This window comes from Lytechinus pictus, chromosome 18, assembly GCF_037042905.1.
Source record: "Lytechinus pictus isolate F3 Inbred chromosome 18, Lp3.0, whole genome shotgun sequence".
Taxonomy (NCBI): Eukaryota; Metazoa; Echinodermata; class Echinoidea; order Temnopleuroida; family Toxopneustidae; genus Lytechinus; species Lytechinus pictus.
Window position 1 is genome coordinate 16,304,699 of NC_087262.1, and position 22,704 is coordinate 16,327,402.

Here is a 22,704-nt window from a genome sequence, read left to right on the forward strand (position 1 = left end):
TCCGCCAGTGCTTAATTCACTACATTCCTGCTTCTCATTAAAAGGTGCACTCCCCCAATCCAGAGTAAATTTATGACGTACAGTACACATTGTTTTGGTCAAGTGTCCAAGGTTGACCAACACCTGTTTGGCTGTAAAGATTTTTGAACAGACCATGGAGCTCTGTAATATAGCTCCATGACCAGACCAATATAAAAGGGGTTCACTTCTGAACCCAAATCAGAGTAGAGATTGGAGTTTAGATTACTTTAGAGATTGGTTCCAGCATGCAGATCGAGTTTAGAGCTACAGAGATCAGTTTGCAGAGTTTATATATTCATCTTCATTCTTCAGAGTATAGTCACCACCAGATTTACTCATGTATTTGTCATCATCATCATCATCATCAAGTAATCAATTCAATTCAATGTCTTTATTTCCATATCAGTAAAAAATCAAATTCATATTTACAACACATAACATTATAAATGCATTTCTAGTCATTAAATATTTACATACATAAAGAGAGCAGAAACAAAATGCATTTCATAATTCATGTACAATAATATAGATGAGGAAAAAAGGGGGGGGGAACTAAAAAGCGAAGCTTGTGGGTCAATGTCCCACCCAGGAACAAAAATTTAGTAGATTGTGTACACAAAGAAGATGATATAAAAAGCGTTTAAACAGAGTAACAAATCAAAAACAAATCAAACACATCCACACCACACAGTCAATCACATAGGCATGGGGGGGGGGGTATTTGTGCCTAGTCAATATTGTGCCTGGAACAAGTCACTCTAAAATTTGTAAATGAAAAAAAAAAAGGTTTCAAGTGGACCAGCCACAAAGAGTGAGACGCATCAAATACCGGTAAAGCACAATGTACATACATATTATCCAATTATTAGAGAGAGAGAGAAAAAATATATTTATATTTAGTGACTATAAGTGGATAGCAAGCTTGATTTAAATTTTTGTTTAAAAGAGTTTAAATAGCTGCATGATGTAACATTCACATTCAGAGTAATCCATATCCGAGGACCTTGATGACGGATTAATCTCAGTAAGCGATCATTTTCTACTTTTGAATAGTGTAATTTTGAACTTTGTCGGGTATTGTAAGAATGAATATGCTTATTTTGTTGAAAAAATGAAGAGATATTGCTAGGTAATATTTTTTTTTTAGTTTGAACATTAGAATAGCAGTTTGGTAAGTATGAATATCAAAAATATTCAACGTTTTAAGTCTAAAGAATATTGGTTGAGAATGGGCAAGGAAATGAGAAGATGTACAAATTCGTAAAGCCTTTTCTGAAGTTTGTGCAAGCTAGGTTCAAGTTTTGTTGAACCTGTCCCTCCCCATGCTATATTACAGTATTGTAAATAAGGAAGGATTAAAGAATTGTATAGCATTATCAGATGTTTTTCAGGAAGAATAGATTGGAGTTTAAACAAAATGCCTATACTTTTTTATACTTTCCTACATTATTTCCAATCTATGCTCACTGAAATTAATCTTATCATCAAGGGTGACTCCAAGAAATTTAAAATTTCTGGTCATTGTAAGATTGACATTATTCGTAATTAAGGAAATATTCAATTGATTATGAACAGTATTTTTGTTTGAGAATTTACTTAAATCATTAATATATAGTAAAAAATCAAAGGACCGAGAATTTAACCTCGAGGAATATCAGAAGTAATATTTGTAAAAGAAGAGGAGAAATTTTTGAATAAAGTGTACTGAGTTCTATTTGTTAAGTAATTATGAAACCATTGTAATGGAATACCTCGGATACCAAAATTCTTCAGTTTGTACAACAATATATCATGGTTTATAAGATCAAATGCTTTAGTAAGATCAAGAAAAATTCCTAAGGAATGAAGACCATTAAGAAGTTTAAATTCATTCCTGAAAATGGAATTAACCATTCATTGCTCAGATTTCATGTAAAATCTGTAAAAATTGAATTACAATTCAACATGAAGAAAATCTATTCTCTTACTTGCATAGCCTATCATTGAGATGGACGGGTATATCTGTTTTTTTTTTTAGATAAGCAAAGTTTTAAAATGCACGACTTTCTTATTTTACATTCGATTTTGATGAAGTTTAAAGCGTTACATGCTTGATAATTTATTCAAATCAATCTTAGGTCAAGTCCACCCCACAAAAATGTTGATTTGAATAAATAGAGAAAAATCAAACTAGCAAAATGCTGAAAATTTCATCAAAATCGGATGTAAAATAAGAAAGTTATGACATTTTAAAGTTTTGCTTATTTTTCACAAAACAGCTGATGTGCACAACTCAAATGAGACAGTCGATGATGTCCCTCACTCACTACATGTATTTTTCCCCATTTTTTTTCAGCAAGCGTATAGGCCTATACAAACACATAAAACTTACTCGGACTACCATTTTATCAGGCATGTTTTGCGTGGTCGCCCCCATCCATTCTGCGGCCCCTGCCAAGGTCATTTACTGATGGTCAAGAGTTGCATATTAATTCTAAAGGTAAGCCAAGAATATTGATCAGTCAAACATCATTTTTAAAAGGTTTGAACAAGGTTCCTGAAAAATCCGGGCTGACATTTCATCGTTATCATTATAGGGTCTATATAGAGGTCCAGGACCCCCCGGCAGGGCCCTACCTACGACCATTGACCCAGATGGGCAATAATATAAAAATAATACACATTATAACGGGCATTGGTCAGAATTACACGTATGTAATAGTTCTATTACACTTGTGTAATAGTTCTACACTCTTAAAAAATGTTGGGCAATACTGCATGTCCATACAACAAATGGTTGAAACTTTATCAAATTCTTGGTAGTTTTAAACCAATAATGTGTGCTTTGGGTGAAAACTACACACAGAGTTGGTTACATTTATCATCCAATTGTTGTGTGGACAGCATGTTGCCCAACATTTTAAGAGTGTATATAACCGATAACGCTGAAATATTTGTTTCAAAAGTTTCATAGGGAGGATATTGATTATGCTTTTTTTTAATCATGATAATCAGCAGTGATGTGGATATTTGTTATTTGATATATTAGCACCATTAGCAATTTTCTGGTAGCTTGTCACACGATAGATTCCAGCCAATCTTTTTGATTGATTTTAGGATCCATAATCGCATTTCTTTTTTGGGTGTCGATTATACTACGTTATTGTGGATATCCATAGCCATCCAAGGTAGTAGAAGTTCAGCATGGGCCACACGTGGGCTCCATGTATGGGCCTCACACTGTCATGCCCATATGGGCCCCATATAATTTTGCACCCTAGGCCTAAGGGGCACACATGGGCTATCCCATATAGCCCATAATGGGCCCCTTATGAGTTGTTCCCATCTGATGGGGCCCATCTAGGAAAGTATAAGTAGCTATATGGGTAATGACATTTGGGCAAATTTGTTTCACGTAGGCCTACCCTCTTTCAATTATTGTTCCTATTTATGTTATATGCCAAAATAAAATGTGCCCTTTTTGAAAAGTCGCTTCTCTCTAAAAAGTAAAAATAACGAAATTTGAACCTTGATAAGTCGACGTCACATGAGCAAAGCAACCCATAGAAATACTATTAAAACCCGTAATCATAGAGATGTATACTAAGTACGTTATTAGTATACATCTCTATGCCCGTAATACATCTCTGTGAAGCAACCGGAAACAACCTGAAAAATTCATGCGTGAGTACCATATAACTCTATGATAAGTACGTACGTGCGCGCGCTGCCGGATCATTGAACGCGCACGCATGTTACATTATGTTGATATTGCGCATCCATCGAGAACAACGGAGACTCACATACTTGACACAAAATGGCTCATAAAAGATTAATTAAGGTAAGTAAAATTGTATTTAATGTCAGTTAGGACACATTCCAAAGGCGTAGTGTCGTGATATTTTCATAAAATGCGATTGTGGAATAGTATTTGAAATAACGTGTTAATTTTAATTGTTTATTGCGGAAGTGTGTACGGTACAGACGTGTGCGAACGACGAAGATGCGAATATGAATCGTATTGATTACAACACGTTAACTTAGTCATGATGTGTGTGCATGTTTATGTTGTGGTGGTTGGATGAATGGAATGGTATGCATGGTCACTGAGTCTGAATGTGAATATGGGCGTTAATGTAGTTTCGCACCACCCGACTTCTTGTCTTGTCTTGGGTTATTTTTTATATGGGGGCTTGCAGTACTCCGCCAACTTCGAGCGAATTTCCCCACCAGAAATTGTTCACAAATGTCACTCATAGTCATACTCATAGTCATACTCATAGTCATAGCAAGTCCCTCAATCAGTTTTCAGAATCAAGGTCAATAAGACAATGAATTAGACAGCTGGCAGCCGTCCTTTCGAGGGAGGAGTTTTTTAATTTCTCCTCGTACACAGTCACAGACGGCTCGCGATCGTCAGCTTTAACAATTCAAAATCCCCATGATGGGGCTCATCGATTTTCGTTTCATAAAAATATACAAAAATAACTGGACCAAAAGATTATTCCGTTTTGGCCTTAAATGCACCAAAACAGGAAAAAAACACTTACTTCGGCTGTCGCGCAACTCCCACTTCCCTGGTTTATGCGATTTTGATACATAAACATATGGCCATTGAGTCCCTGTAGGTTACAGATAGAGTTACAACTTCGGTCTCTGTAGCGGAACAATTAATATAACAGAGACCAAAGCTTTTGGTCTATAAGTATAAGACAATATGCCCTCGTCCTTTCTGAATGGAATGACTGTCTGTAGTCTGTATTTCGGCTTCGATTTCTACGTCATTATTCCAAATCAGACATCGCTTCGCTTGGCTTCGCTTTAATTTTGATATGGACTGAAGTTAGTAACCAAATCATGCGAACATGTGGCGAAAAAACCGCCGCAAAATCTTTTGGTGTTTGGTGTTAACTTCAGTCCATATCAAAATATGGCAACCGTTATGAGCGGGCACTGTCCCTACCCTAGTAAACCACAAAACCGGAATGAGGAAAAAAGAATAGAAATTTCTATGGCTTTCTAAATTGGTGATGCTCTGGAACAAAATTAATGCTAAAAATGGGGGTCTCGACCGCGCGTGTGTGTGTGTGTATTTGAGTTTTGTCAGACGTGTATCAACCAGATATGATTATTTACGTCTGGGACCGACCTTTAATGTCACCATCCGAAAGACGTGACCAGGGCTCGAACCTATAACCTCTGCATCAATTTGTAACTTCTCCACATAGCTTGGATTATAGGCGCACGCTACAACGCCCAGTCGAGACCGCACCACATACGTATCACATTTATACTACGTGATCCCCCCTAGCCTGGAGGCTCCTCATTTACTAACGTATGCTTACTCTCAACGGAGCCTGGAAATTGCTTCCCATACATCTGCACGCACCGCCCTAAAACCTGAAACTTTCGCCCCCGAGATTTCTACTTCTAAAAGATCTAGCCCTAAATCATGTACATGGGATACAACTTCATTTCCGACATTTCTACGATATTGATTTGATTTTTTTCAAACCGCGCGATTTGCGTGCTGTCGCCAAGCGAAAGACAATGAAATCAAGATGGCAACGTAAACACTGGCAAGTTCTTCCCGTCTTTTCATAACATTTTTCTCGTTTTTTGAATGAACTCTTTGTTTATAAATGAAATCAATATCGTCAAAATTTTGTAAATGAAGTTGTATCCCATGTACATGATTTAGGGCTAGATATTTTAGAAGGAAATTAGAAATCTCGGGGGCGAAAGTTTCAGGTTTGGGGCGGTGCGTGAAGATGTATGGGAAGTAATTCCAGGCTCCGTTGAGAGTTAGCATAGTAGCATACGTTAGTAAATAATTTTTACTCTCTAGGAGCCTCCAGGCTACCCCCCCCCCCCCCCCGGCCTGTGCTGTGTAACCAGGAATTGGGCGGGGTGGGGAGGATCTCTTCCATTGAAGAGTGGAAAGTATTGACAAAACATGAAAAAGGGAGTGGGTTTTTTGTCTCACCTGCATAGCAGAGTGAGACTATAGGCGCCGCTTTTCCGACGGCGACGGCGGCGGCGGCGGCGGCGGCGGCGGCGGCGGCGGCGACGGCGGCGTCAACACCAAATCTTAACCTGAGGTTAAGTTTTTGAAATGACAGCATAACTTAGAAAGTATATGGACCTAGTTGATGAAACTTGGCCATAAGGTTAATCAAGTATTACTGAACATCCTGCCTGAGTTTCATGTCACATGACCAAGGTCAAAGGTCATTTAGGGTCAATGAACTTAGACCATGTTGGGGGAATCAACATCAAAATCTTAACCTAAGGTTAAGTTTTTGAAATGTCATCATAAATTAGAAAATATATGGACCTAGTTCATGAAACTTATACATAAGGTTAATCAAGTATCACTGAACATCCTGCATGAGTTTCATGACACATGACCAAGGTCAAAGGTCATTTAGGGTCAATGAACTTTGGCCGAATTGGGGGTATCTGTTGAATTACCATCATAACTTTGAAAGTTTATGGATCTGATTCATGAAACTTGGACATAATAGTAATCAAGTATTACTGAACATCCTGTGCAAGTTTCAGGTCACATGATCAAGGTCAAAGGTCATTTAGGGTCCATGAACTTTGGCCAAATTGGGGTATTTGTTGAATTACAGCCATAAATTTGAAAGTGTGTTGGTCTAGTTCATAAAACTTGGACATAAGAGTAATCAAGTATCACTGAACATCCTGTGCGAGTTTCAGGTCACATGATCAAGGTCAAAGGTCATGTAAGGTCAAAGAACTTTGGCCACGTTGGGGGTATTTGTTGAATTGCCATCATATCTCTATAAGTGTATTGGTCTAATTCATAAAACGTGGAAATACGAGTAACCAAGTATCACTGAACATCTTGTGCGAGTTATAGTAGTTTTCAAAATCAGCACTGCTGCTATATTGAATCGCGTGATGCAGGTGAGACGGCCAGAGGCATTCCACTTGTTTTTGGAGGGGAGGGGGGTACGCTGAATGACAAAAATGAGAGAAAATAACACATGCATGGACCTAACATCTGTGGCTGTAAGTGTAACAGGCCTCATGAACAGAAAATCCTTTGCACCACCTTGATAAGCCTTACATTTGTTCATTTTTTTAATGCATTTATCAACATTGTATTGATACTACCATGTAGTTCACAAATTACAACACACCCATACATAGATCTCTAACAAGTATTTTTTTAGTAAATTGAAGTAAATTTTGCACAGCAATGTTTGAAATTTTTAGGATGAACAAAAGGTTGCTCTAGCTTTTCTTTCCTCATGAAAAAATATTCTTGAGTTTCTTGTGGAATTTGCGTGTAACTGTAATACATAAAAAAATAAATTCTACAATTTATTGTTGGTTTTGAAACCAGCTCATACAATTATCCCTGAATTTCAAAATGCTCTGAATCCCTTGTTTTTTCTTCAGGAATTACAAGACATTCAGAGGGACCCACCAGCAAACTGTTCAGCGGGAATGGATAATGACAGTAAGTATACTATCTAAAGGTAAAGGCCCTTTCACGTTGTTCCGTGCAATTCTTGCCGGTGATTACCCGCAACTCACCTGCAATAAAGTTATGAGCATGTTCAAAACTTTTCTGCGTGCAAATCAGACTTGCATGCACTCCTGCGGGCAACTGTGTATGAGATGCGCGTGAGATACTGTCAATGCGGACGACCTGCAGGTTGCAAAAAAGTCGCACGCAAGGCTTGCACGGTACAATATGACAGGGCCTTAATAGCCCAGTCCTCCTGTATTGAACGGTCCAGTTCCATCTTTTCTAGAGAAAGGTTCTTGTATAGTATTACATAGGCCTGAATCATTACGTATATTTTGAAAAACGCTATAAATGCTATTAATAAACAGGTGGTCACTGGTTAGGGTTAACCAGCAGGGGTAAAAAAATTAATTCCCAAATGTTGCTAAATTTTCACATTTCACACCCTTATATTCATGAAATGGCCGTTGATTATCCATATTTCCTTGAAATTACTTTGATATCTGGAAACTATCATGAAAATGAAGACTATTCCCTTCTTTTTTTTACTCTGATAGATGTCACATTAGATCTAATAACATGTCTGCATGTGGGACTAAATTTTGTCTTGAAGTTTCAGGTATAAGAGTATCCAAGTATTATGTACCTCTCATTTGGTTGACTTTCGTCAAAGTCAACATACCCGGTAATATCCATGTAAAGTTTTGAAGTCAGCGAAGGGAAATTGTTAATTTTCCTAACACATTCAATGCATAAGCATACCTACATGTAATATTGAATTATCATGATTTCTTTCCTCAATGAAATCATTGTTTATGGGATAATAGGTAAATTGGTCAATTTTGTTTAAACTTGTGTGCATTATATACCAGTATAATAATCATAATAGTATTTCAGATTTTACTAATAATTCATGATAATCATTCTAGCATCATCATCATAATAATGATAATAATAATAATAACAATATCAATAGTAATAATAAAAGTATTAACATAATCAACATTTCAGTCTGTGTGATTCATCTTTCATCCTTCCTTTTTCTTTTTTATCCTTTTCCCTTTTCACATTTTCTCTTCTCCTTAAGGCTTAACTTCATTATTGTCTCCCCCCTTTCCTTCTTCACCTACATTTCTCCTCCATCTACGTGCATATTCTTTGTTATCCTTCTCTGATTTCATATGATAATTTTCCACTTAACTCGTATTATATATACTTCTAAATTGTGTTCAAAATGTATTCCCTTTTAATGAAATTACGAATATATAAATATGTGATATATTTTTAAACTAATATTTCAATTTCCTTTATTGTATTATGATGTTTATGTAATGCCTCTGACTCTGTACCTCTGTAAACTCATCGCAATTCGGCTTTGTCGCAATGATGTTTTTTATAATAATAATAATAATATAGGGTATTTATATTGCGCACATATCCACCTTGTTAGGTGCTCAAGGCGCTCCTATATTATCCGGCTAAGCTAGGCGTTCATAGCGCACACAGCTTTTTAAGGAATTACTTCCTACCGGTACCCATTTACCTCACCTGGGTTGAGTGCAGCACATTGTGGATCAGTTTCTTGCCGAAGGAAATTACGCCATGGCTGGGTTTATCAATAAACCAGTTATCTATCTTTCTATCTATCTATCTAATGATAATAATAATAATAATAATAATAGTCGTGATAATATAATAATAATAAAACTAATGATAATAATAATGATGATAATGATAATAGTAATAATAATAATGATAGATGATGATGATGATAATAATGATAATGTTCAATATTTTTCTTCCATACAGTTATGCATTGGTCAGCCACAATAATGGGTCCTGTAAGTATATTGACAAATTCTCCCATCCGCATAGCCTCCACATAATGAAAGAAACGATTCTAGTATGTTCTAATAAAAAGAGAAATATGACAGAAACATGTCACTGAAGTTTTGGCAAAAATCCATATTAGAATAGCAGAATAAAAATTGTTAAGATTTTAATTTTGTGAAGTCATGCGAAAGCAGCTGCCCACACATGTGTTATATTAATTCCATGAATTTTCTAAGTACCGGTAAAATGAAAATAATTTTACCATTGCATTGATAGTACCATTGAAAGTTATGGAATAGGGCAGCTGCTTGCATGTGACATAACAAAACCAAAACATTAAATATCCATAACCGATATTCTTTTATGGAATTTTCATCAAACTTTCAGTGAAATATTTCTTTTAATTTTTCGGCTTTAATTAAAACCAACAAGACTGCAAGGTTAAATTTGAAGTATCACTTTCATTTCATAACATATACTAGTTTGAACCCAACTTGGTCTTTGATCGAAAGTTAATTTTTAGGTAATAATGATAATAATAATAATAATAATAACTTGGTACTTAGATAGCGCATAATCAATTGAAATTGCTCTATGTGCTTTGTACAAATTGCTCTCCAATATTATAGTTACACTACAACAAAAATAAATAGGTAATCGTATTAAAACCTAGGTAAATGATGATTGACTTTATTTTGTTTCAGCAGTTCATTAACATTATTGTAAATGCAGTTAATACATAAACTGAAGTTGTGTGAATGATCCATATGTTAAATGCTGTATTTAGGTGACATTCATCCATGCACCCTTGTGAAGAGGCTCTCTCAGAATCTAAATGACCCATAATTCTGTATGAGTGGGTGAATGTTAGTTATGAGAGTGTTAACAGACAGTATATGGTTAAGATTCTCAGGTATAAGATGCTTTTAAGAGGAAATATATACCATAGAAAACAATTCTAAACAGTTTCAGTATCTAATTAGCTTTCTTGTTTGCTCTGTTTAACGTTCTTATTTGTGTAGGTGGGCCTCTGTCATTATTTCAACATGTAAATATTTAGAATTTGTGACTCGGTATACCTGGTGGGTGTTTCATAATGCTGTTCGTAAGTTAAGAGCGACTGGTGAACCTTTCTTACGCGCTAAACCATTGTCAATGGTGCATAGCATTTACCAAAAGAAAGGATCACCAGTCGTTCTTAAAGTCGCTCTTATCTTACGAACAGCTTTATAGAACACCCACCAGTAGAGATATTTGTCCCAATACCCACAGTGAAGCCAGCAACCTAAGTTATCTGGCATTTGTCACAGTTTCTTGGCAACTCCTTTTCTGGTCGACCGAACCGAATACAATTTAATGTTGCAAATCTAACTGTGTGTATGAAAAAAAATACAATTTACAATAAAGTACTCATGTAGGCCTACTTACCACAGCCTACATGTATTGGTACACAAAGGCCCGTATTCTGAAGTCAGGTTTATAGACCATCTGTGTTAAAATTATGGAAAGCCAAAAATGTCAAAATTTTCCTTACATTCTATGTTTCTAATGTTTATTGTGCTCTGTCCTTACTCGTGAATGGTGAAGAAAACCTATCTTATTTATCCTTATGTTAGGAATGATTTGAGAGAAAAATTAGCAGATACATCGAAGTTATCCATTACAGATTTATGCCACTATTGGCTGTTCATAGTTTTACCACAACTTTAAACCAGAGTTTATAAAATCAAACCCTACTTCAGAACAAGGGCCAAAGGATGCAGGACAGTCTTACAAGTAAACCCCACTCTACCTCATTGGTAGCAAAAAAACTAGCAATTAAAAGAGAAAAAGAGAGCATTGGTCTACTCTTCAGCTCATGTCAGGGATCTTCCATCTAGTAATAGTCCCATGTATTCACTATGGCACTTTATAGCTTATATGCAGCTTACATGTGAAGAGTTTAGTTGCAAAAGGGGTTAGGTCCACTTTGGACCATTCCGAGAAAAAACATGTTTTTTATTCTCACTTATTGCAATATTCTTATGAGAAACTAAATTGTCATGATGTTCTACCCTATCATGTGAAAATTGTGAACATAAAATCGGGTATAAAAGAAATCTACCTGTCTTCAATTTTTTTCTATATATTTTCAAAAAAATTATCATTGTGGACCTAACCCCTATTGCAACTAAACTGAAATGAATCCAATCTCTTTTGATTAAAAAAGTGATTTTTCTTTGCCACTTTCATTCACGTTTTCATTTGAATCTCAAATTGAAACAAAAAACAATAAAATTTATGAAAAATGGACCTAACCCCTTTTGACAAATGAGTTCTTCAGATGAGTTTAGTTGCAAAAGAGGTTAGGTCCACTCCAAGAAAATAATTTTTTTAATTCTCCCATATTGCAATATTCGTATGCGAAACTGAATTTTCATGATACCCTACCATGAGAACATAAAATTGGGTATAAGAGAAATCTACCAGTCTTCATATTTTTTAAGATATTCTTTTCCAAAAAAATTCTGTGTGGACCTAAGCCCTTTTGCAACTAAACTGAAATGGACCTAAGCCCTTTTGAAAAAAAAAAGTGATTTTTCTTTGCCATTTTAGTTCACTTTTTAATAGGAATTTCAACTTTTCTTTGGTATCATCTTATAGAGCTACTAAAAATCTATACATTAAGACATAAAAATCAAATTTGATGAAAAATGGACCTAACCCCTTTTGCAAGTGAGCTCTTCATGTACATGTACAAAGAGGAATTGACCCTTCCGAGGTTTTGACATTTCACCCCTAATTTGCTGCGATAGAGATACAGGTATAAAAAAGTCAGGGCGAATCACTTCATGAGAACATGAACAAAAATTTTTCCTATTTTTATATTTTATTTTCAACTTTCCTTTCAACTCTCTTTGTTCTCATTGTCTTTACTGATCGTCTTTTGTCTCGCAGAAAAACAGTCCGTATGAAGGAGGAGTATTTTGTCTCACAATCCAGTTTCCAACAGATTATCCTTTCAAACCACCTAAAGTAAGTATCTAGAATCGGTAGATCGGTCTATCAATAAGTAGTTAGTAACTTTGTCCAAGATCAAATTTGTTAGAGATTCAAAGTGAAAAACTATATGAGTGGTCTAAAGGGCAAGTCTACCCCAACAAAAAGTTGATTTGAATAACAATACAAAAATCAAACAAGCGTAACATTGAAAATTTCCTCAAGATCGGATGTGAAATGAGAAAGTTATGACATTTTAAACTTTTGCTTATTTTTCCACAAAATAGTAATATGCACAACACGGTGATATGCAAATGAGAGTCAATGATGTCACTATATTTCTCTTTAATTTTATTGTATGAATTAATATTTCAAATTTTGCAGATTTGACAACAAGGAAATCCTTCATTGAATCGTAATAGATTAAAGGAATGACAATTTCACGTTTTCATGGAGGAATAACTCTGTTCCTATCGAGGAGAAAATGAGGAGAAAATTTGAATACTTCATGTTAGGCCTGAGTCAAACAGCGCGATCCACCGGTGCATTTTCTTCCAGACGGGTGGACCGTTGAAATAAAGAGAAACATACAAAATTTGTTGTTATCAAAGACTGAGAATACCAACCACTTTCAGGCCTTTATTTCCTTATCTAGATTCATGCCCGAATGAACCTGAATTTTGTTTTGATTGCTTTTCATACAGGTCAACTTCACAACAAAAATATATCATCCCAATATAAATAGCAATGGCAGCATTTGTCTTGATATTCTAAGATCACAGTGGTCACCAGCATTAACAATATCAAAAGGTAAGTGCTCTGGGAGTGTTTCATCAATCTTAGGATTGATTTTAAGATTGAAGTTGACATTGATTTTATTTAATAAAACAGCCACTGGTGTAATCAGGATAGGGGATAATTTTAATGTTCAGTTGCTTTTTTGCCACGTTATAGCGATTGCTGAATACCTGGGGCAATTTCTTTCATTTCAAGGACTTCTGCTGTGAAAACATTTCTCATTACTTTGCTGTACATATAGAAAATTGATTTTCTGAACTTATATTGTGGTGACTTTGAAAAAGTTGGTCACCCCAAAGCATCTAATTAGGGGGATTTGCAAAGAATCAACGGATGGAAAATTTTGTATAGTTGTCAGTGCACTTTAGTAACAATGGAATGCTACATGTATGTGATGCAACATGTAGGTGATACTCCACGATACTCCAATATGAGTCAGATTTATAGTGGAACTTTAAACCAAGGCTGGATTTTACATAGGTACCCTTCGTTTTATGCTACCCTGGAAAATTTGTTAGAAAATTGCAGTTGTGCAAAATCATCCACTAACCCTATAGCGTAACACAATAGAAATTGAAACTAAATAACCAAAGGCCAAAATTTGAGTGCATCACTACCGGTATGTTATGATCATTATCCTGTATGAAACTTGAACAGGACAGAGGAACACTGGATATCATTTTGAAAGGCAGTACATTTTCTGCAACTAAATGTATATACAAAATTTCTTTGTAGTAGTGACTGCTTTAGAGCTGTCTCCACTTGATTGATGTATTTTCATGTAAACTTCGGTTGGGATTTGTAATAATAGTCGCTATTTGGTAATAATCTTCAAACTAGCAAACTCTAGTATAGTGGCACTGTAAGAGTTGAGCCATTATTGTCATCTCCATTTTCTTTGTTTGCAGTCTTATTGTCAATTTGTTCGATGCTTGATGACCCAAACGCAGACGACCCGTTAGTGCCCGAAATCGCCAGAGTTTACAAAGTCGACAAGTCAAGGTATAACAATATAGCCAAGGAATGGACGACGAAACACGCCATGAGTGACGAAAAGGATAAAAGCAAGTCAAAAACGGCGATGAAAGGAAAGTGAATTGTGGGGAACATTCTGATGGCTGTGGTCCTCTAGTTTCTATTGATTTATGCTTATTACCAATGTCTTTATTGTTCTTTTTGTGCGGGATCCCAAAACTAAGGGGGGGAGGGATGTAAAACACCCACATACACCACACACATTTGTGATCAAATTTCTGTGCATCATTAATGTTTCATCCTCTTTAATGCTGGTCAGGCATGATCCGTAGATGGCACTTCGCGCAACATTTGTGGATGCGTTTCAGGGCAGCGCCATTATAATTAACCTGTCAGGTTGAATCTGAACAGATACGAAGCGGTCATCGGGACCTGCTACACCTTTTGGATAATGCTACGTGCACCTTTGTTCCTGGCTTTTTGCACTTCATCACACTTTCTCCAAACCATTGTAGTACTAGCGTAGGCGGATGCTGTCGCCTTATCTTTGTTGTTACACGAAACGTCTGCAATACTTCTGATCCGGAAGACTACACACTTTGTAGCGATCGCATACACATTATACCCTTCTTTCGTTTGTGGTCGTTTTCTTTATATCAACCAGGATTCAGTGCGGGTTTCTCATTGAGAAAAACTGCTGCCTGACATTCGACGATAACAAGAAAACAATTACCAATGCAAGACTGGAGTATATAGGCGGTGGCTGCAAAGTGTGTAGTCTCTTGGTATCAGATGTATCGCTGGCATCAGACTAATTACATGTAAGGCAAAGACAAAAGCTGCAGCCTCCGCCCAGAGTATATGCTAATGCATAGAGATAGGGCCCTATCTTACAAAGAGTAACGATTGATCAGATCAATCTCAAGTATATGGAAATCCATAAATGTCATATTTTTTCTTTAGGAAATTTGCACAATGTCCTTTTGAAAGCAAAGAGGAGTATAGGCCTACTGAATTGTCAAGAAAACAGTGAATGCATATGAATTTTGACAAACAAAATGCAAGTGTTTTGGGATTGTATTTTTACACTATAAGCCTAATGTTATTTAAGCCCATTTTCAAGAACCAAAATGAGAGTTTTAAATCAGAACAAAGTGAACTGATCACTTTGAGAGGGATCAACTACAATGGCTCGACCTCCCCCACTGATCGGAACATTGTCGGGCAACTGACTGTAACACGTTCTGGTCGTGGGCACCCCCTCAAATACAGGAATGAATACAATCCTGTAAAGATTCACAGATGTTGCTTTTCCCTGTGCAATTGTTGCTAGCGTTGCATCGAGCGCCATCTATATATCATGCCTGACCAGCTTGTATAAACAGTGGGACCGATAGTCTCGTATCCAGTCTATCAAATAACCCTCATTATTTTTCCAATATTTATCATATCGACTTGCAACAAATGATTCCCTGAAAATTGCATTCATGAATGACTAAACATCAACATGTTACATGTAGTATATATCCAGGGCATTTAGAGTTATACCTTGGTGCATCTTCAAACTAGTTTAACATTGGTGAGAAGTTTGCAAAAGGACTAATTTTCATGCCATCACGTTTTATTCTAAAATTTTCAAAACAAAAGAATTACTTTATAATTGTATGACATTTGCAAACTATTTTCATGGTGGATAAACAAGTTAAGAACATAATGATCACATTCAGTTTGCTTTTATGAAATGGTACTAAGTTTTTGTTTTGTTTTTCTACATTTAATGTAGAAACATAAACATTTGTGATGTTTAAAGTGGTTTACTGATGCAGTTGTTAGTATTTAAAGTCCAATATAAACTTGTGATTTGTAAAGGAATTAAAAACATTTTTATCACCATGATATTAGCTTGAGTATCCTTTGGAAACACCCACTATCTTGTAGATCTATATATATATTTTTTTTTATAGAAATGAGTTCGTATTATACAGTATTCATGTAGTATGTACCTCATGGTTATTATCCTTTGAATACTTTTGGCCCCTATTATAAAGAGTTTTTATTGGTAAAAATCCATTTGATCTCCGTGAACAATATGTTTATCTGAATCAAATGAAGAATTAGTCCCCCACGCCACCCCATGTAATCTAGCACATTCAAATGCAATCAAACCTAATTTGAATGCAAACTTGATTGCATTTGAATTTGTGTTATTGCAGGTTCTCAGAATTGAATGCATTTCATGCCCGATGTGGCAGATCCCATGCAATGTAGCATGAATAATTTATTGGTCCCTTTGTTTGCCATAATGTGAAATAAAATGCAAATGAATGCAAGTATTCTCAGTTGATTGCAAATGCTTTCATTCAAATGCACTTTGATGGTCATTGGTTGAATGTGATCTTTCATTTCATTTCCACCATTCTTGTGCTTGGGGCTTCGACTGGAATGATGGCATGACTGCAATCACATCACGTCTTGTAAAGTTGCATTATGCCAAGGAAGTTTAATGCGCCTATTACGTTCAACCTTAATTCAACTGACTTTTTTTCAAATCTCTCCCTTTCCCTGCAAAGCATCATATTTCTTACTTCAGACCATATTTTCAGGTGAATAAATTTGAAAAGAAAATACCACTTTATATAATTTAATACCTCTACGGTGGCCGTACGGCGAATCGAAAACAGCCGTTTTAACATTTTTGTACCAGCTTCATATAGGTGGTTTGAATGAAAATGAATTAAACGGCTGTTTTCGACTTGCCGTACAGAAAATGTGACTGAGGTACTATTAGTAATTAAAGGCTAACTGGACAAATGTAATCATTATGGTTTTGTCTTAACTCATTCAGCCCTTCTGTGTCATTGATACCATATGGATACAAAACTTCCTTTAAAGCACAACAAATCTTATATACTTTTGATTTCTATAAACCAAGGGTCTAATGTGCTAACACCAAAATGTCATTGATAAGGAAACATGAAATGTGTATTTGTAAGTTTGCAAGAAGCGCGAAAACAGTATGCTAGTTCACGCTTGACTGTCAGGGCTTGTAAGAAATGGGGTCCGTGACACAAAGCTTAGCAATCATTTAACATCTTTTTAAAACGATTTATTGCATTGACTACAATAATTAATCATGAAAATCAAGCGTTAGATTAATCGCTAACCTTTGTGTTACGGGACTTTGGAGTGTTTGCAAATTTGTTCCCCCAAGCAGATACTCTCGGCTTGGGGATTGTCGCTTGTTTCAATGGCACATTGTAGTTTGTCTGTAAAGAAGTTTTGCTATTTTGTAAATGTATTTATTGTAATATGAAGAGCGTGAAGTAAATGATTGTCGAAATGTGTGAATTTTGAAGGATAATTTTTCCCTCCACGCAGGAAAGAAGAAAACAGCATCATTATACATACTCGGGGAAAGATACAAGTACAGGACCCTTCTTAAATTCTTGATTTTAATGTCAAATTACTGGTTATTACACTAATTTGATGTTCAGTTTTAAACAAATCTTCAATTGTAGGAATATGTATTTGTTTCTTTCACACTGATGGTATTTGCCTTTGATGATGAACATTATTTAAATCAAAGAAATTAGAATTGCTAGAAATTAGACTCCAGCAAAAAAAAAAAAGAAGGAAAGAAGAAAATAAGTCAACAAAATCTTGCACATTTCACATATTTGGCAGTTGGCAAAAGTGGATGATGACTTGATGCAAATTTATGTACAGCTAAGGAATACTATTTGTTCATCATTCAACACTTGCATCATATTCTATTTGGTCAGAATATGTGATATAATTCTACCTGCATTTAACTTTCTGCATGGATTTTATATAAATTATTTCTTTGGCAAATGATTTTGTGAAGTAACCTTTCAGCAAACCAATTATGCATGGATGATGTTAGTGTGTGTGTGTGTGTGTGAGAGAGAGAGAGATAGAGGGGGGGGGTAGGAAAGGAGGGAGGGGAGGGTAAGAGAGTGTGGGGAGAGGGGGGGGGCAAGAGAGGGAAAGAGGGTTCTTTGTTCAGCTTTGTTTAAACATTGCAATCCATTTTCTTTTCTTTGTAATCTATGAACACAATTCTCATGGATTCCTTTCCTCAAACTACAGAGTTAAACCTATAATATCTGATGGTTTGCTCTATACCTACCATATACAACAGAGAGATAATATTCCTCATCGATAAACAATTATGTTGGCAGGATCTACCAATGCAATGTAATCTTATTGTGACCTTAGTTTGGTGTCTGTGAATAGACACAAATATTCATGGATCTAGGAGGCCTGTTCCCATTGGTCTAATCCAGCATTATCTAACTACTCTCTTTGTATATTTCTAGTGTATTACCCACTGTAATCGAACCAATTTACTATTCTAATTCCAGTTAGGGTCAGTCAATTGTGTTTAGTACCCACTTTGTCTAAATGATCTGTCTATTTGTGTAAGACCGAAATACACAAACACATGTAGTGAAAGTGGTCACCAGACAGAGTAAATCAAATCAAAATCAAAGTGGTGGTTATTTTACCTGAATGCCTGTAAGTAAGCAAAGAGATGGCTTAAGGTCCTATCTGAGTGACCTGGTAACAAATTCATCAAAGGTGCACTCACTGGGTTTCATCCCTGAAATAAGCATGAATGCTTGTTTAATGTCATTAATCAAACACATGACAGATGGCTTAAGGTCCTATCCGAGGGACCTGGTAACAACTTCATCAGAGGTGCACTCACTGGGTTTCATCCCTGACATAAAGCATGTATGCTTGTTTAATGTTATTAAGCAAACACATGACAGATGGCTTAAGGTCCTATCTGAGGGACCTGGTAACTTCATCAAAGGTGCACTCACTGGGTTTCATCCCTGAAATAAAGCATGAATGCTTGTTTAATGTCATTAAGCAAACACATGACAGATAGCTGAAAAGTCCTATCTGTGGGACCTGTTAATGAGGAACTGGGTTAGCTGTATTGCGAACCCACCACTCTCCCAACTGAGTTATTACACCTTGAGATGACCAATTAGGAAAAGGGGCGACTAGACCATGTTACACCAATCAAAGTTAGGACCACGCTGATGGCTTCAGCCATTGTGGCATTATACCAACTTGTATCCATACCAAGGGGCTGTATATAATATTTCAAATGCAAAGAGTATATCTGTTCTAACTGAACATGAACACTAGAAAATATATCATAAAAAGTATGACTATGGTACACTATGGAGGCATGATAAAGACTACAAAATGTAGGCTACAGATAGTACAGGATATGTCTCTCCATAAGGCATGAATAACATGGCACATTTAAGGAGATATATCAAGACTGCAGAAAATGTATTAATAGGAATGGCTGTAGTAAATTAAGGGAGATATCAAGACTGATAAAGATGTCCCCATAAGGTATGGCTATGATACATTTAGGGAGATGCAACAAGGCTGCAGAAATTGTCTCCATAAGGTACTATTTGTTACATGAGATATTATATTCATCTGGACAAGTGCCACAAGAGAAAATGCACTTTCAGGGATAAAATATACATATACATCATCAATATTTTTGTACACGATAAACTGGACCAAACCACCGATTTGAGATTCACATTGATTTGGGGATCCTTCACCACGAAGAAGCTCTTAATTTGCTAATTATTTGACCAATGAATTTAAAGCTTTCCAACTTATGTTTGTTTGCAACTGTAATCTAATTTTCCTTGCTTTCCTTTCGATGTATGTTAACTTATAAGGAGAATCAGATATGTATGCAATATATGTATGTGTAAACTAAGAACAGGTATAGGACAGTCGCTATCTAATACTGATTCTAAAAAGCAACTTTTTTTTCTCTTTGGCTAGGAAATGTTTTTGGATTGTTAAAGGAAACTGTTGAAGCACAAAAGCACTCTCGGGCATTCATGGTGTGAGTTATATGCTGTCTTCACAATTCAAATCATTTCACTTTGTATACATATGCTGTAAAGAAGATGACTAGATATTCACATTGTAGATGATTTGACAGAAAATAGGATTGGGGGAAAAGCATAGTTTAGTGGGTAGTCCACCAAGGTTAAATAAATAAACAGTGAAACCTGTCTATAGTGACCACCCACAGGAAACTCAAAACGTGGCCTTGATATAGACAGGTGTCTGCTATAGAGAGGTTCTTATACACACGATCTGCCTCCATGGGAATCAATTTTAGTGGTCACTAGACAGGTGTCTGCTATAGACAGATTCTTATACACACTTTCTGCCTCCATGAGAGTCAGTTTTAGTGGTCACTACAGACAGGTGGCTGCTATACACAGGTTCTTATACACACTTTCTGCCTCCATGGGAATCAGTTTTAGTGGTCAATTATAGGCAGGTGGCTGCTATAGACAGGTTCTTATACACACATTCTGCCTCCATGAGAGTCAGTTTTAGTGGTCATTACAGACAGGTGACTGCTATAGACAGGTTCTTGTACACACTATCTGCCTCCATGGGAACCAATATTAATGACCGCTATAGGCAGGTGACCACTATAGACAGGTGGCCACTAACAGGTAAAATTCATACAAAGTGAATGAAGAATAACATAATACAGTGCATAGTTTATGTTTGCATTGATTTTTAAATCCAAAAAGTGAACAAGAGTTATGGAAATGCTGATATGATGTCATGGTTACCTTTTCTTATGTATTTTATAGAATGAATTAACAAATATTTCCATTTTCTCATGATATATATATAAGAAAAGGTAATCTTACGACATTGTTGGCTCTTTAATACGCATGCAACCCACATGTATTATATGCAAACTTACAGAAAAAATGTAACTTATTTTTCCATCTGAAGTTGATGGAATTCTTAGTTTCATTTGATTTATTTTTTCTTGGTATCCTGGTTGATTACCCCTTAAAGATGTGTGCATTCCATAATATCTTTTTTTCACTCATCAAGAAGAAATATAATTATCAATGATGTGCATTGTAATGTATTGATAAGTTGCACATTTTTACTGTAATTATTATTCTCAGATTTATAGTTTATTGGTGATTTAAACTTCTTTCAAAGATATGTTATTGATTCACCCAGTGTCTCACAATTTAGTGTTACATAATATAGTTTGATAAGTTTCTGTAACAAGAAAACACGGCATAGGTACAAGTTATCTTGCAAAACACGGGGTTTTGTACTATATTCACTTTTCTATCAAACGATGAATCCTACCTATTTCAAGTATGTTAACTCGAAAAAATGGAAATACTGAAGTATTTAATATTCATGTCATGTATATGTAGATAAGGTAATAAACGTCAGATACGCCAATATTTGTGTTATCTTTTTGTATGTGTGTTGTGTGCCAGTAATAGGGTGTTGCAAGAAACTTACGTTAAATTCCAAAGTAAATCGAGCTAAATTCCTTTAAATGCGAATTTATAGACGATTTTCTGTTCAGTTGCAACTCAACTTTTTTGTAACATTACGCTTTATTTCAGGACCTGCCCTTTGATTTGCAAATGAACGTTATGTGTTCTTTTTTTTTACTTAAAACGTCATTGAGTCATTCCACATGTTGAAGTTTTCCTTTGATTGTCCCGAACTTATTCTTGACCTCTAACCATCAAGACAAGACCTTGATCTTTGCGATCCAATGAACTTGACCACTGAATTAAAACCAGCACGCAAAAAAAAACACTTCATTTTCTCGGTGATTTACAAGCTTCATCAAAAGACTGGTTATGTCATTTCCATGCGCGAATCCGAAGAGGGGGCGGGGCAAAGGGGCATGTTTTCCCCTCTTTTTTGAGGACTTATCTATTCTCCTTTATTTCCTTGCCATTTTTTTGACGGAAAACTGTTTGCGATCGTCGTGATAATTCCAAACCTTTTTTGTTTTGTTTGCCCGATTGCATCTTACATATTCTATATGTGAAATGATGTAAACTGTGAATATGTCCAATAAATGTTTTTATTTTATAATGAGAATTGCTTTAACGAAAAACAGTTTCGTAAAAGAATCATATTAGCGTACAGATTGGGACCATTTTCTCAAAATAATCCTAACAATTTTATCATTTGCCATCAAGATCTTCACATTGAGTGCCGCACACTGGGTACTTCTTCAGCCATCTCAGACAATCTCTTGACCATAGCCGATAGCTTATCAAGTCAACGAACTCCTCAGTCTCAACCGCTAAAACCTTCCGTGACAAATCGCATCTTTTCAATCCCAACACTTCCACTATTTCTTCCTCCGTTGGGACATTTAATTTCACACAAATTAATTGGAGCTATTAAAGGTCCACCATGTCCACTCCAACATTTATCTTATTCACATAGACGTTATTAGCTTGCTGAATTGCTTTTGAGGAGCCCACAAATTACAAGACGTTTTTGGAGGTAGTAGGTCTCTCCATTGATATAAATATTTGGTTATAGTGTCATAATTCTTTTGTTATATATGATATTCATCTATGTCAAGTATAAGGTGCAGTCTTGTTTATCGCATTGACTTGATTCATATTACCACACTATAATTTTCTAATAAATAGATATAGAAATGGTATATTGAACAAAAACATATTTGCGGCCAATAGGCCGAATTACAGATTTTCCATACATAAAAA

At 35.8% G+C, this 22,704-nt stretch overlaps 1 protein-coding gene across 1 annotated transcript; it reads left to right on the top strand.

The window, feature by feature from the left end:
- Positions 1 to 3,716: 3,716 nt before the first annotated feature.
- LOC129281321 (ubiquitin-conjugating enzyme E2 2-like) lies at positions 3,717 to 21,403 on the top strand. The gene is made up of 7 exons (XM_054917261.2): positions 3,717 to 3,841; positions 7,435 to 7,495; positions 9,317 to 9,348; positions 12,278 to 12,355; positions 13,024 to 13,129; positions 14,026 to 18,814; positions 18,933 to 21,403. The coding sequence occupies exons 1-6, from the start codon at positions 3,818 to 3,820 to the stop codon at positions 14,211 to 14,213; spliced, it is 489 nt and encodes a 162-aa protein (XP_054773236.1). The 5' UTR covers positions 3,717 to 3,817; the 3' UTR covers positions 14,214 to 18,814; positions 18,933 to 21,403.
- Positions 21,404 to 22,704: the final 1,301 nt, after the last annotated feature.